General features: G+C 37.7%; 1 protein-coding gene across 17 annotated transcripts in view; it reads right to left on the reverse strand.

The window, feature by feature from the left end:
• The window catches only part of RANBP17 (RAN binding protein 17), a 355,438-nt gene that overhangs the window by 268,099 nt on the left and 72,302 nt on the right, over window positions 1-15,037 (reverse strand). For all 17 annotated transcript variants that reach the window (XM_081520766.1, XM_081520759.1, XM_081520765.1 and 14 more), the window contains one exon: window positions 11,180-11,285. In XM_081520766.1, the coding sequence (XP_081376892.1) occupies window positions 11,180-11,285 (106 nt within the window). The remainder of the gene's footprint in view (window positions 1-11,179; window positions 11,286-15,037) is intronic.

The following is a 15,037-nucleotide window of genomic DNA, read 5'->3' on the forward strand; positions in this document are numbered from 1 at the left end:
CAAAGAATACCCAGGAGCCAGTGTATGTGGTTGAGTTGAATGACGAAGTATAGGAACTAAGTTCAGAGAAGTAGCACTGTACACTCTGGGCCATGGCCAAGATTTTGGAAGTTCTCTCACGTGGGACAGAAAAAGCCACTGGAAGTTTCTGAGTAGAGAAGAGGAAGTAACACTATTAAATGGGTTTGGGACAGAGAGCAAAACACAGTTGCAAAAATCTTCAGTGAGTAAGGAGGAATGCTTGGGAGATGAATAGGTGAGAACAGCATGGAGAAACAGAGGGTGACCTAACTGAGAGGAACGTGCCTAAAAGAAGCGATCACTAGCAAATCAAAGAGGGAAAAGACCTCTTCTGTACAGGATAAGACAAAATCCCTAGGAAATCTCTCAAAACGTTTATATGCTGGTCATGATGAGTGCAACTGAAGTAACTATTAAATTTTCTTTATTTAATTAGAATTGTGTGGCTTGAGCACAAATACTCTTATTTGCTAAGTCAAAGTAGCATATTTTGAAATTTTAAACATGTCTTAAACATTGTAATCATGATATTGAAAGTTTTTATGAATATCAACCTTTACCTGATAAAATAACATAAATTTTTGGCAAGAACTTCTGAACTTCCAATTTTCCCAGGAGTTACAATGGTTATCACCTAACAATAATACACAGAAGGCAAATAGTATTACAGTTGCAGTTACTTGGAATTTCTTCATATGAAATTGATATTTTAAAATTTTACATAAAACATAGCTCTTATCTAATTTAAAATCTCAGTATGTGAGAACACATATTTATGTTTTTTTTCTAGACAAAATATGTAAGTCCTGGTACATACCCCACCTTGAATCTGCTTGGGTTAAACACCCACCATCCCCACCACCACCTCATCTCATCCCTGGGCTCAACTACTTGCCCTGTAGCCCCAGGAAAGATTCATACAGTTCCTGAACTTATAAATCCTCACTCAGGGGAGAGGAAAGGCCTACTATAGCTCCAGCCAGCCCCTACCTCCAACCAATAGAACCAACAGAAGCTCCGGCATGCCCAGCATCTCCTCAAAGGGGCCAAGGAACAAAACTAAGAAGCAGAGAAAAGTTAAACGCTCCAGGAGTAGACTTCAACCACTAAAAAATGGGACACAGAAGTAAGTGATGAGATAAACTGCTTGCCCTTAGTCCCCATCCCCCTGCCACCACCAAGATGGACTGTTTTGAAACATAGCTGTTCCATGTGGTCTCTGGGGAAAACTGTAAAAGTGAGCAACCAGGTGTGGAATGCACCGCCTGTTATAATTGATTCTCATTATTTATGGCAGTTATATGCTATAAAATTGCTGTAAAAACTGAATTAGCAAATACTAAACCACTGCTCCTAGAGGTAATGAAGGAATAGGTTCCTGAGGAACTCTGGTCACAATATTTTCATCAGCTACTCAACACATAACCTGTTTTATGTGTTTCTGTTTAAAGACACCTTATTTAATATATATTTTTGATTCATTAACTTTGAGCTCATAGCCAATAGCACTAAAATATGCTCCTGAAGAAAGCCTACCTAACAAATGTATTTTCTCTGTAAGGCACATTACATCCTTCTTGTGCTTAGGAATACCAAAGAGCACTTCAGCACTATGCTGGAGGAACATCTTAAACAGCAAAACCACCAACAGAAAGGACAAAATATGAAAAATATGGCACTAAATTAGAAAGCAAAAAGGACACATTTATGGTATGAGAGCTGAAACAAGAAGACATATCATCTGTTCAACCTCAGCTGTGAAAATGTACACCAGGCAACTCAAATTTTTAGCCACTATGCACAGAACTAAGAATGACTACAATTTGTTGTTGTTCAGTCACCAAGTCGTGTCTGGCTCCTTGCTACCCCATGGACTGCAGCATACCAGGCTTCCCCATCCTTTACTATCTTCTGGGGTTTGCTCAAAATTATGTCCATTGAGTCAGTGATGCCATCCAACAATTTTATCATCTGTCACCCCCTTTTCCTCCTGCCCACAATCTTTCCCTCTGATGGAAAAACTGTGGGTAGAACACAAAATGCTGTTCCTGTTACTATCACGCTCAAAGACCCTCACCTATTTCCACATCAAAAGCAGTACACAGTAAAGCCCAAAGTTAAGGAAGGGTTAAAACCCATCATTGAAAATTTAAAGGAACAAGGGCTATTAATTCCCTATAATTATCCTATAGGGTCCATGAACACTCCTACTTTGGGTGTAAAAAAAGTCAAATGATACACAGAGACTTGTTCAAGATATACGAATAATAAGTGCCTTATCCTTACACTTTATTGTCTGAAATTCCTGAATGAGCCAAATATTTTTCAGTCATTGATTTGAACGTTGCTTTCTAGAGTTCAGTTCAGTTGCTCAGTCATGTCCGACTCTTTGCGACCCGATGAATCGCAGCACACCAGGCCTCCCTGTCCATCACCAACTCCCGGAGTTTACCTAAACCCATGTCCATCAAGTCGGTGATGTCATCCAACCATCTCATCCTCTGTCGTCCCCTTCTCCTTCTGCCCTCAATCCTTCCCAGCATCAGAGTCTTTTCCAAAGAGTCAACTCTTCGCATCAGGTGGCCAAAGTATTGGGGTTTCAGCTTCAACATCAGTCCTTCCAATGAACACCCAGGGCTGATCTCCTTTAGGATGGACTGGTTGGATCTCCTTGCAGTCCAAGGGACTCTCAAGAGTCTTCTCCAACACCACAGTTCAAAAGCATCAATTCTGCAGCACTCAGCTTTCTTCACCGTCCAACTCTCACATCCATACAGGACCACTGGAAAAACCATAGCCTTGACTAAACGGACCTTTGTTGGCAGAGTAATGTCTCTGCTTTTAAATATGCTATCCAGGTTGGTCATAACTTTCCCTCCAAGGAGTAAGCGTCTTTTAATTTCATGGCTGCAATCACCATCTGCAGTGATTTTGGAGCCCAAAAAAATAAAGTCTGACACTGTTTCCACTCTTTCCACTTCCCATGAAGTGATGGGAACAGATGCCATGATCTTAGTTTTCTGAATGTTGAGCTTTAAGCCAACTTTTTCACTCTCCTCCTTCACTTTCATCAAGAGGCTCTTTAGTTCTTCTTCACTTTCTGCCATAAGGGTGGTATCATCTGCATATCTGAAGTTATTGATATTTCTCCCGGCAATCTTGATTCCAGCTTGTGTTTCTTCCACATGAGAAGAAACACCAGCGTTTCTCATGATGTACTCTGCATATAAGTTAAATAAGCAGGGTGACAATATACAGCCTTGACACACTCCTTAAACCTATATTAAATCATCCTCTACCTATGACTTGAAAACAATTGAGAGGATTCTTGGGCATTACAGGCTATTGCCGCATTCGGATTCCGGGTTATGGGGAACTTGCCCAGCCTTTATATAAACTTATAACTGAGAATCAGCAGGCCCAAACTGACAAGCTGGTTTGGTCCCCAGAGACTCAAAAGGCTTTTTAAGGCTCTTCAAGCTGCTCTTCTGCAGGCTCCAATTTTGAGCTTGCCCACAGGATCAGAGTTTAGTTCGTTACTGAAAAAAAGGCTAAGGCCACATTCCTTAAGGGTAATTGCTACTATTGTTTTGCTAAAGCCTGAAGCTTGTAAGTTTACTAATGGGCAAAATCTTACTGTAGCGACTTCTCATCAGTAAGTGCGATCTTAAACTCTAAAATTCAGAGTGACAATGGCTCCATCTCTAAAGCTGCTGTAACTCAAGGGGTGTCAAAAGCTCTAGGAATAGAATATCACTTACACTGTTCCTGGAGACCCCAATCTTCAGAAAAGGTAGAAAAGGCTAATGACATTATTAAGAGACATCTGCGTAAGCTAACTCAGGAAATACAAGACAGCTGGTTTAAAGTTTAACCCATACTTTTATGAGGGCTCGAACTGCCCCCCCAAAATGGGACTATCTCAATGACAAACAGTTTTTGTGCACAGATACTGTCATAGATCTTGAATCCTTTTCAGCTTTTCAACTTCCTCATCAATTGAAGGCTTAACCTGGTGGGTTTCTCCACTTCAAGGAAAGGACTTTCTTCAACTCTGTGTGAATGCCTTCACCAACAACAATCGTATGTGATGTCTGTTCTTTATCTGATGACATCTAACGATCCTAAGATGGACTGATTTAACTATGGATATAATGTAACTTTTACTTTTGATTATGATTTAACTTGGTTTAATGACTATCTTGCCTTACATCTGTAACTGTATAATGGGGTTTGTTTCTAATTATCTGAAAGCTTTTAGGTTATAAATGGTTGTTCAAGCTCCTACGAGTGCCACAGCCTCCTCCAAGTGCCACAGCCTCCTCCAACTATTACTTGGGGCCCCTGGATCAGAGACCCTCAGTAGGAGAGTTAGGAGAATATGTTGCCTCAACAATTCAGGGACAACATCCCATCACAGCAGGAAAATAGTTATGGAATGAAAATGACACCCCTTTCCCTTGGCAACATAATTCTCCTAAAAGAAAAGGGAGAAATGAGAGTCAATTCCTAGGCAGGTTGATAAGAAGTCCAGGGTCCCCAAGGAGGAGAAAGGGGTCTGGGGCTCTCAAGGAGGAGATAAGGGGTCTGGAATTCTCAAGGAGAAGGAAAGGACAAACATTTTTCTCCTACATTCCTTAGTCTTAGTCACGTAAAACATTTTTTTTCTTTATGCCCAGAGCTGATGATTACACAACAAAACAACTCAGCTTAAACTCTGTACTAAGGATTATATAACAACAATGTATCCTGCTTGAGGACACGTTTACCCTTCCTGAGAATCTTCTGACTAATCCTGTTATCTTAAAATGTGTATTGTGGGAGTGGGTCTGGTAAGACCTTTACAACCTTGAGATGTTCTTTTGATTTACTGTAATAACCAATTGAAAAAGTATATAGCTCCCTTGCTTAGACTAGTGAGGGGGCTAGTCTATGTCCCCCTTCTGATGTCTGTGTCAGGAGTTTCCTCTGTCCCTTTTCATACTTTAATAAAACTGCTACACAAAAGTTCTTGAGTGACCAAGCCTGGTCCCTGGTCCGGAAGCTAAATCTTCTTCTTCGGAGATCACAAATCTGACACCGTTTACCATAAGCTATCACCAGCATCAGGGTCTTTTCCAATGAGTTGGCTCTTTGCATCAGTTGGCCAAAGTACTGGAGCTTCAGCTTCAGAATTAGTTCTTTCAATGAATATCCAGAGTTAATTTCCTTTAGGGTTGACTGGTTTGATGTTCTTGCTGCCCAAGGGACTCTCAAGAGTCTTCTCCAGCACCACAATTAGAAAGCATCAATTTTTCAGTGCTCATCCTTCTTTATGGTCCAACTCTCATATCCATACCTGACTACTAGAAAAACCACAGCTTTGACTATCTGGATCTTTGTCAGCAAACTGACATCTCTGCTTTTTAATATGCTGTCCAGGTTTGTCATAGTTTTCCTTGCCATGAGCAACCGCCTTTTAATTTCATGGCTGCAGTCACTGGCATGAGTATTGATTTGGTGGTTAACAAACAAATTTTGGCAAGTACACAAATCTGCAAAAATGGAATCTGTGAAAAATGAGTATTAATTCTATTTGTTTTCTCTCATTTCCTCACTCACTTTTCCTTCCTTCTTTCTTCCCTGAAAATGTATCTTTTTCCCCATTACCCCCAAAACATTAGCTGATAAACTTCACCTAAGGCTTGTTTTCTAGAGAATACACACTAAACACAAAACAAATCTTATTTAAAGCTAAATAAATATGTTTGCTGCTTAAAGAAAAAAATTAAAATTTTCTACTTGGCAAATACACACCACTTTTATTTCCTGTTATATATATATTTTTAGGAAAAGAGTGCCACTGGGTAACTTTCTATTTGATGATGAAAACTTTAAAAAAAAATCAAAATAATTATACCAAAGTTATACTTAATTCCCACTTTACTAAATATGTCATGTTATATTAAAAGATGATACAGAAGCAAATTATTCACTTGGTTTAAAATTAAACAAATCATTTTGAGAATGTCCCTATTCATATTTTAAAGTGGTTTCACACTAGAAATAATAAATCTTAGGAAAAACTAAATATTTACTTCCTATCCAGATTCAAATTGAGATGATTTGAAATGAGACAGCTTAAATGTTAAAAATGGTATGAAATGAGAAATTTCTATTCAAAATGGCAACAAATGTATTAAACACTTAAGAATATATTAAAAAAAATAATAATGAGGGAGAATATCACACTAAAGACTTTAGTAGGGTAATAATGATATACTAAGAGACTTCTAAGATCAGTGGAAAAGAATGAAACACCTAGAAAGAGACATAAGAATTCTGAGTAACATTTAAGTGGCATTTTAAACTGGTAGAGAGTGGAGTTGACAATGACTGGTTAATACCTCGGAAACTTTCAAAAAAGCATATAAAACAAAATATATGTTGGATATATTAAAAATTAAATATAAAAAGCTGAAACTGTAAAAGAACCAGGAAAAAATATAGGTGAATATTTTTATTATCCAGGTATGGCACAACCTTCTTAAACATGAGCATTAAAACTATATGATAGGGACTTCCTTAGTGGCCCAGCAGCTAAGATTCCATGCTTCCAACACAGGGTCTGGGTTTGATCCCTGCCCAGGGAACTTAGACCCCACATGCTACAACTCCGAGTTCGCATGATGCAACTAAAAGTCCCTCATGCCACAGCTAAGATCAGACGCGGCCAAATTAATAAAGTAATGTTTTAAAAATATGAAAGAAAAAAATTCAGATTTGAATATATAAATATTTTGTGTGCTTAGTCACTCAGCCGTGTCCAACTCTTTGTGATCCAATGGACTGTATGCCGCCAGGCTCTCCTCTGTCCATGGAATTCTCTAGGCAAGAATACTGAAGTCGGTAGCCATTGCCTTCTCCAGGAATATAAATATTTTAAAGCCAGTAAAAAAAAAATTTCTAAAACATTAAAATATATACAGAAGACATATTCAAAATGAATAGCAAAATATTATAATCTTTGATATATACTGATATATATTTAGTAATTATGAATAAATCAGGAAAGACGATCATAAAAGAAAACCAAATGAATGATACAATCTAAATATAATAAAAAAGCACAAAGAAAAATAGAAATGGCAAGAAAAAGAATGGAAAAGAATGTTTGATACCACTTCTAAACAAAGAAATACAAATAAAAATGAGACATTAGTTATATATAAATTGGAAAAGATAAGAATCCTACTACCTAGTGTTCAACTGCAGAAAAACATCATAACGTCCCACAGCCTTTGGGTTCAGAGGATAAACTGGTACTTTTCCAGAAGGCCATTTGGTGATGTGTACTGAGCATTTTAAGTGCTATATGTATACTATTCAACCAGCTACTCAGCTTTTAGGATATAACTCTAATAAGATTATTTTGATCTACATAAAGATACAGCTAAAAGAATATTCACCTTTGTAATAAAGAAAAATTGAGAAACAACCTAAAATTCCCAAAGCAAGGACATATTCAAATTATGGTATAGCTTATATTACTGAACAACTACCAATTTCTACTTCATTTTTTACTTAATGTCCAGGTAAAATGTTAATAATATAATGTTTGATTTTTTTTAAAAAGAATTGTTCTGGAGTTTCTTTTGATACCACAGTGCTTACTATAGCCCAGATATTGTCCTAAGCACTTTAAAATTATTAACTCATTTATCCTTTTAATGGCCCAAAATGAATTAGATACTACCATCAGTACTCACTTCAGTTCAGTTCAGTGTCCGGCTCTTTGCTACTCCAAAGACCATAGCACACCAGGCTTCCCTGTCCATCACCAACTCAGAGGTTGCTCAAACTCATGTCCATCGAGTCGGTGATGCCATACAGCCATTTCATCCTCTGTCATCTTCTTCTCCTCCTGCCTTCAATCTTTCCCAGCATAGGGATCATTTCCAATGAGTCAGTTCTTCATATCAGGTGGCCAAAGTATTGCAGTTTCAGCTACACTGAAGTCCTTGCAATGAATATTCAGGACTGATTTCCTTTAGGATGGACAGGTTGGATCTCCTTGCAGTCCAAGGGACTCTCAAGAGTCTTCTCCAACACCACAGTTCAAAAGCATCAATTCTTTGGCACTCAGCTTTCTTTATAGTCCAACTCTCACATCCATATATGACTACTGGAAAAACCATAGCTTTGACTAGACGGACCTTTGTTAGCCAAGTAACATCTCTGCTTTTTAATATGCTGTCTAGGTTGGTCATAGCTTTTCTTCCAAAGAGCAAGAGTCTTAATTTCACGGCTGTAGTCAGCATCTGCAGTGATTTTGGAGCCCAAGAAAATAAAGTCTGTCACTCTTTCCATTGTTTTCCCATCTATTTGTCATGGAGTGATGGCTGGATGCCATGATCTTCATTTTTTGAATGTTGAGCTTTGAGCTAGCTTTTTCACTCTCCTCTTTCACTTTCATCAAGAGGCTATTTAGTTCTTCTTCACATTCTGCCTTAAAGGTGGTCTCATCTGCGTATCTGAGGTTATTGATATTTCTCCCCGCAATCTTGATTCCAGCTTGTGCTTCCTCCAGCCCAGCATTTCTCATGATGTACTCTGCATATAAGTTAAATAAGCAGGGTGGGAATATACAGCCTTGACATACTCCTTTCCCGATTTGGAACCAGTCTGTTTTTCCATGTCCAGTTCTAACTGTTGCTTCCTGACCTGCATACAGATTTCTCAGGAGGCAGGTAAAGTGGTCTGGTATTCCTATCTCTTTTTTAAGAAATTTCTACAGCTTGTTGTGATCCACACAGTCAAAGGCGTTGGTGTAGTCAATAATGAAGAAATAGATGCTTTTCTGGAAGTCTCTTCCTTTATCTATGATCCAATGGATGTTGGCAATTTGATCTCTGGTTCCTCTGCCCTTTCTAAAACCAGTTTGAACATCTGGAAGTTCACGGTTCATGTATTGCTGAAGCCTGGCTTGGAGAATTTTGAGCACTACTTTACTAGTGTGTGAGATGAGTGCAATTTTGTGGTAGTTTGAACATTCTTTGGCATTGCCCTTGTTTGGGACTGGAATGAAAACTGACCTTTTCCAGTCCTGTGGCCACTGCTGAGTTTTCCAAATTTGCTGGCATATTGAGTGCAGCACTTTCACAGCATCATCTTTTAGGATTTGAAACAGCTCAACTGGAATTCCATTACCTCCACTAGCTTTGTCCTAGTGATGCTTTCTAAGGCCCACTTGACTTTACAATCCAGGATATCTGGCTCAAGGTGAGTGATCACACCATGATGGTTATCTGGGTCATGAAGATCTTTTTAGTACAGTTCTTCTGTGTATTCTTACCACCTCTTAATATATTCTGCTTCTGTAAGGTCCATACCATTTCTGTCCTTTATTGAGCCAATCTTTGCATGAAATGTTCCCTTGGTATCTCTAATTTTCTTGATGAGATTTCTATCTTTCCTATTCTATTGTTTTCCTCTATTTCTTTGCATTGATCACTGAGGAAGGCTTTCTTATCTCTCCTTGCTATTCTTTGGAACTCTGCATTCAGATGGGTGTATCTTTCCTTTTCTCCTTTGCCTTTAGCTTCTCTTCTTTTCTCAGCTATTTGTAAGGCCTCCTCAGACAACCATTTTGCCTTTTTGCATTTCTTTTTCTTGGGGATGGTCTTGATCACTGCCTCCTGTACAATGTCATGAAACTCCGTCCATAGTTCTTCAGGCACTCTGTCTATCAGATATAATCCCTGGAATCTATTGTCACTTCTACTGTATAATCGTAATGGATTTGATTTAAGTTATACCTGAATAACTTGGACTGCAAGGAGATCCATCCAGTCCATCCTAAAGGAGATCAGTCCTGGGTGTTCACTGGAAGGACTGATGTTGAAGCTGAAACTCCAATACTTTGGCCACCTCATGTGAAGAGCTGACTCGTTGGAAAAGACCCTAATGCTGGGAAGGATTGGGGGCAGGAGGAGAAGGGGACGACAGAGGATGAGATGGTTGGATGGCATCATTGACTTGATGGACATGGGTTTGGGTAAACTCCTGGAGTTGGTGAAGGATAGGGAAGCCTATCCTTCACCTGTAGGTGTGCTACAGTCTGTGGGGTCGCAGAGTTGAACACAACTAAACAACTGAACTGAACCGAATGAAGATAATAGTGACTTCCTTCAAAATGTCCCGTGCGCGTACTGCCACACTCAGTGCCTCCGACCCTTTAGCAGGCCACTGCCAACCCACACCTCTGCTGGAGACTCCTAGACACTCACAGGCAAGTCTGGGTTAGTCTCTTGTGGGGTCACTACTCCTTTCTCCTGGGTTATTATTAATTATCAGTACTAGTATTTCCATTTTAGTTTATAATATTTAAGTATAATAAAATTTTTGTTTAAAAAATACACATGTAATATACAGAGCTTTCAAATATCAATTAAAAGGACTCAAAGGTCTTTAACAAATGACTGCAGTTATCTTCAAATTACAATGTAACTTTTCACTTGAAACTTTATAAAGTATTCAGAAAAATATGTATTATTTTGTTATAAAGAAAGACATTGGGGCTTCCCTGTGGCTCAGTGGTAAAGAATCTGCTTGCCAATGCAGGAGACACAGGTTCAATTCCTGATCCAGGAAGATCCTACACGCTGCAGAGCAACTAAGCCTGTGTGCCACAACTATTGAGCCTGTGCTCTAGAGCCAGGGAGCTGCAACTGGCCACGTGCCGCAATTACTGAAGCCTGTGCACCCTAGAGCCCGTGCTGCGCAACAAGGGGGCCCACCACAGCGAGAACACACTCCCCACAACTGAACAGCAGCCCCCACTCGCCGCAGCCAGAAACAAGTCCACGCAGCGACGAGCCAAAAACACACCAATAAATCAATTTTAAAAAGAATTATATTATTAAAAATGAATTGCAATATATGGAAAAACCAGCTCACTCATATTATTCATATGAATATATTTGACTGTACTATTTATCATTGATATGACTCCTACAAATCACTGAAGCTCTAAGCCCTGGTTTTCTCATCAGTAGAAAGGAAAATAATACCTTCCTTAAAAGGCCAAGTCCAAAATGCTTGAGCTCATAGTACTAGCTCAATAACTAAATTTCTAAGTACTTAGGAAACTTCTGTAAATTATATGGCTACTACTTACCGACAGGATAATTCTCCATCCATAGCATCATGTTCATCTGTACTGGTATATGTTAATCTTCCTCCAACAACTGTACCAACTAAGTATACCAGCCAGGCAAGACGTCCTAATACATAAAAAGAAGAGTTTAGAAAGAAACAAAGTTTAGATAGAAACAAACCTTATTTTTCAGAATATTCTAAAATGAGCAAAATTTCTTTCAAACTAGTGATAAACTGTGAACTTAGTTCCTAACACAAGAGTCAAGTTCATCAAGGCAGTAAAACAGTTTAAAGGAGAGTTTAGAACCTGATACAACTAGGAATCCCAGCTCTACCAATACACTATGTGATTTTACATAAGCTACTTACCTCTTTAAGTTTTAGGATTTTCATTTGCAAAATGGAGAAAATAATATCTACCATGAAGACTTGATGAACGTAAGTTTGATAACAAAACACCAAATGTAATGTCAACATCAAGGGCTGTTAGTAAGTATAACTATGATCCAATGACCAGTATCTTTTTTGAACAGTCCATGCCATGATAGGACCAGTCTCATCATTTTTAATACTGCCCAGGCTTGGAAGATAACAGATGGTAATAAATTTACTCCCTTTGTATTATAAAAACCCAAAATTTTTACTGTGCAAATAACATTGTGTGATGACCAAATTAACTTCATGGGGAGTAGCAGCAAAGGACTAAATTAACTTTACAAGAGTGGCACAAATGGAAACACCTATAGTTTTCACAAATCTCTGGGGAAGTCAAAACTGACTTTAGAATTGGAGGTATTTATTGAGCAATTCTTGTTTAGACACATTACATCTTTAGATTCACTCACCTATGTCTCAAATTCTCCAAGATTTTTGAGACCATTATGAGCAATTAACAACAAACCAATTATTTTTCAAAAAAGAAATTTTTCTGAAAGTCTTACCTGGTAAGTATCCACATCCCCTTAATCTATCACAAAACCATGAATAAATCATAATTGACTAAGTATGCAGCCTTTATATTAGCAATGTAAAAACAGAACACTACCTTGATCAAGTAATTTATAAAACAAACTCAAGCTTCAAGAAACATAAAATTAGTGGGCAAAAAAAAGTTAACAGAAAAAAGGCCTGTGTAGGAAACTGATAACAAGTTACCAATATGCAGTTGAAATGTGTTTTATGATCAAAATGAAAGCCTATTAAAAACATAATGCCCTCCTTTGATGACTTCACTTCTGTGGGCCCTCTCAAGTGGCAGCTAATTTCTCTTTTGCAACTCTGATAACTTGGGCCTCAAACCCAGCTGTTCAGTTGATGGTCCTCATTTTTACTTCCAGAACATTCTCCCTCTCCATTGTAAAAGCACTCAGCTTTACATCTTGTGTCATCATAGTACCAAATTATCTTTCTTGTTGCAACTATCTACTCTGAGTTATTACTTCTTATCTTTTGAATATGTTATTGCTGGTTCATTGTCACTCTTTCCAACATCATTTTTATCGTAACTGGTAACAATTTTAATTATCTACAAAGACGAATCTTCCAACTCCCAACAATCCTTTGTTCTATTAGGAAACTACAATCATTTGAACACCTAAACAACTTTACTGAAATATAATTCACATACCATACAGTTCACCCACTTAAAGTATATGATTCAACGTTTTTGAATGAATTCACAGGGTCGTACAATCACCACCACATTCTAGCTTTAGAACATATCCATCCCTCTTGAAATCTTATTCTGTACCACTCCCCATCCTGCAGCCCTAAGGAACCAAGCAACCACTAATCTATTATGTCTCCTTAGATTTTTCCCATTCTATTTCATACGGATGAACTCATACAGTGTGATCTTTGTGACTATCTTCTTTCACTTAGTATAATGTGTAAGGATCAACCATGTTATAGCTTCCTGTATTGGGATGTCAATGGTTTTTATGTTCAAATAACATTTCATTTTTGGAGTAGATCACATTTTGTTTAACCATTCAAAAGTTGATGGACACTTGGGCTGTTTTCACATTTTGGCTTTGTAAATAATGCTTTTATGAACATTTGTGTACAGTTTTTAATGTAGATATGTTTTCATGTCTCTTCATATCAAGAGTTGGGATTCATATCAAGAATTGGAACTGATGGGTCCTATGAAACCTGTATTTTAACATTTTGAGGAACTACCAAACTACTTTCCAAAGCAGCTGTATCATTTTACATACCCACCAGCAAAGTATGAACGCCCAACTTCTCCAAATCCTTGCCAATACTTGGTATTACCTATCTTTTTATTGTATCTCTCCTACTGGGTATAAAGTGGTACCTTGTAATTCTGATGTGCCTTCCCCTAATGACCAACAACACTGAGCATTTTCCATGTGCTTACTGGCCTTTTTTATGTCTTCTTTGAAGAAATGTCTATTTAAATTCTTTGCTCATTTTAAAATTGGGCTATTTATCTATTTATTATTGAGTTGCATGAGCTCTTTATATATCCTTGATACAGGTTCCTTGTCAGATGTGTGATTAGCAAACATGTTCTCCCATTCTGTGGGTTGTTTTCATTTTCTTGATGGTGTCCTTTGAAGCACAGAAATGTTTAATTTTCATGTGGTACAAAACTGCTAGTTTTTCTTTTGATATTTCAGCTTTTGATATCAAATCTAAAGAACCACCATCCAATCCAAAGTCATAAAGATTTAGTTCTACATTTTCTTCTAAGAGTTTCATAGCTTTAACTCTTACATTTAGATCTATGATTCATTTTGATTTGTGTATTGTGGGACACAGGGGTCCAATTTCATTCTTTCACGTGTGGACATTCAGCTGTCCCTGCACCATTTGTTGAAAAGACAATCCCTTTGTCATTGAATTGTCTTCTCATCCCAATCAAAAATCACCTGATTACAAACTGGAGCATTTATTACCTTAACTCTCAATTATATATCATTGATCTAGTGTCTACCTTTACACCAATACCACATTGTCTTGATTACTGTTCTCTGTAGTAAATTTTGAAATAAGGAAGTATGAGTCTTTCAAATTCATTTTTTTTTTTCAAAATTATTTTGGATATACTGGGTCTCCTGGATTTCCACATCAGTTTAAGGATCAGTCTGTCAATTCCTGCAAAGAAGCCAGCTGGGATTTTGACAGAGATTACATTGACTCTGTAGGTCAATTTGAGGAATCCTTCTAAACAATATCGTCTTCTGAACCATGACCATGGATGTCTTCCAACTTATTTAGATCTTTGATCTTTTAATAACATTTTACAGTGTATAAGATTTAACATTTTTGCAAAGTTTGTACCTAAGTATTTTATTCTTTTTAATGCTATTGTAAGTAGGCTTCACTTAATTTTGACTGTTCACTGCTAATATATAAACCCACTGTTGATTTTTACTTATTGATCTTGAATCTGCAACTTTGCTACTCTTGTATTAGTTGTAATAGTTTTTTGGGATTTGTCATTTTTTTCACTTTCTTATGCCCTTCATGTCTTCTCTGCTTACCTATATTCAGTTCTGTTGTCAATCATTACAATCGGTCTTGCATAGGTCAATTTCTCTCTTCCTCCACATTCTCATCTTACAAAACCATAACTGTTTAAATCCAATTCCCCACCTACTCTTTGTCTATCCACATACAGTTTAATATAACTGGAAAAAGACCCAACCATGTTGACTAGTCTCACTTTGGATTCACCTTTTCAGTCAGGCCTTACACAGCTATCCTATCAATTTTCAATACCTAGAGTATGACAGCATGTCTTCAAGACGCTGCTAGTGCTGCTGAGCTGCTCAGTCATGTCCAAATCTTATGTGACCATACTGATTGTAGCCCACCAGGCTCCTCTGCCCATGGGGTTTCCCAAGCA

This window comes from Giraffa tippelskirchi, chromosome 8, assembly GCF_054371585.1.
Source record: "Giraffa tippelskirchi isolate mGirTip1 chromosome 8, T2T-mGirTip1v1.2.pri, whole genome shotgun sequence".
Classification (NCBI taxonomy): domain Eukaryota; kingdom Metazoa; phylum Chordata; class Mammalia; order Artiodactyla; family Giraffidae; genus Giraffa; species Giraffa tippelskirchi.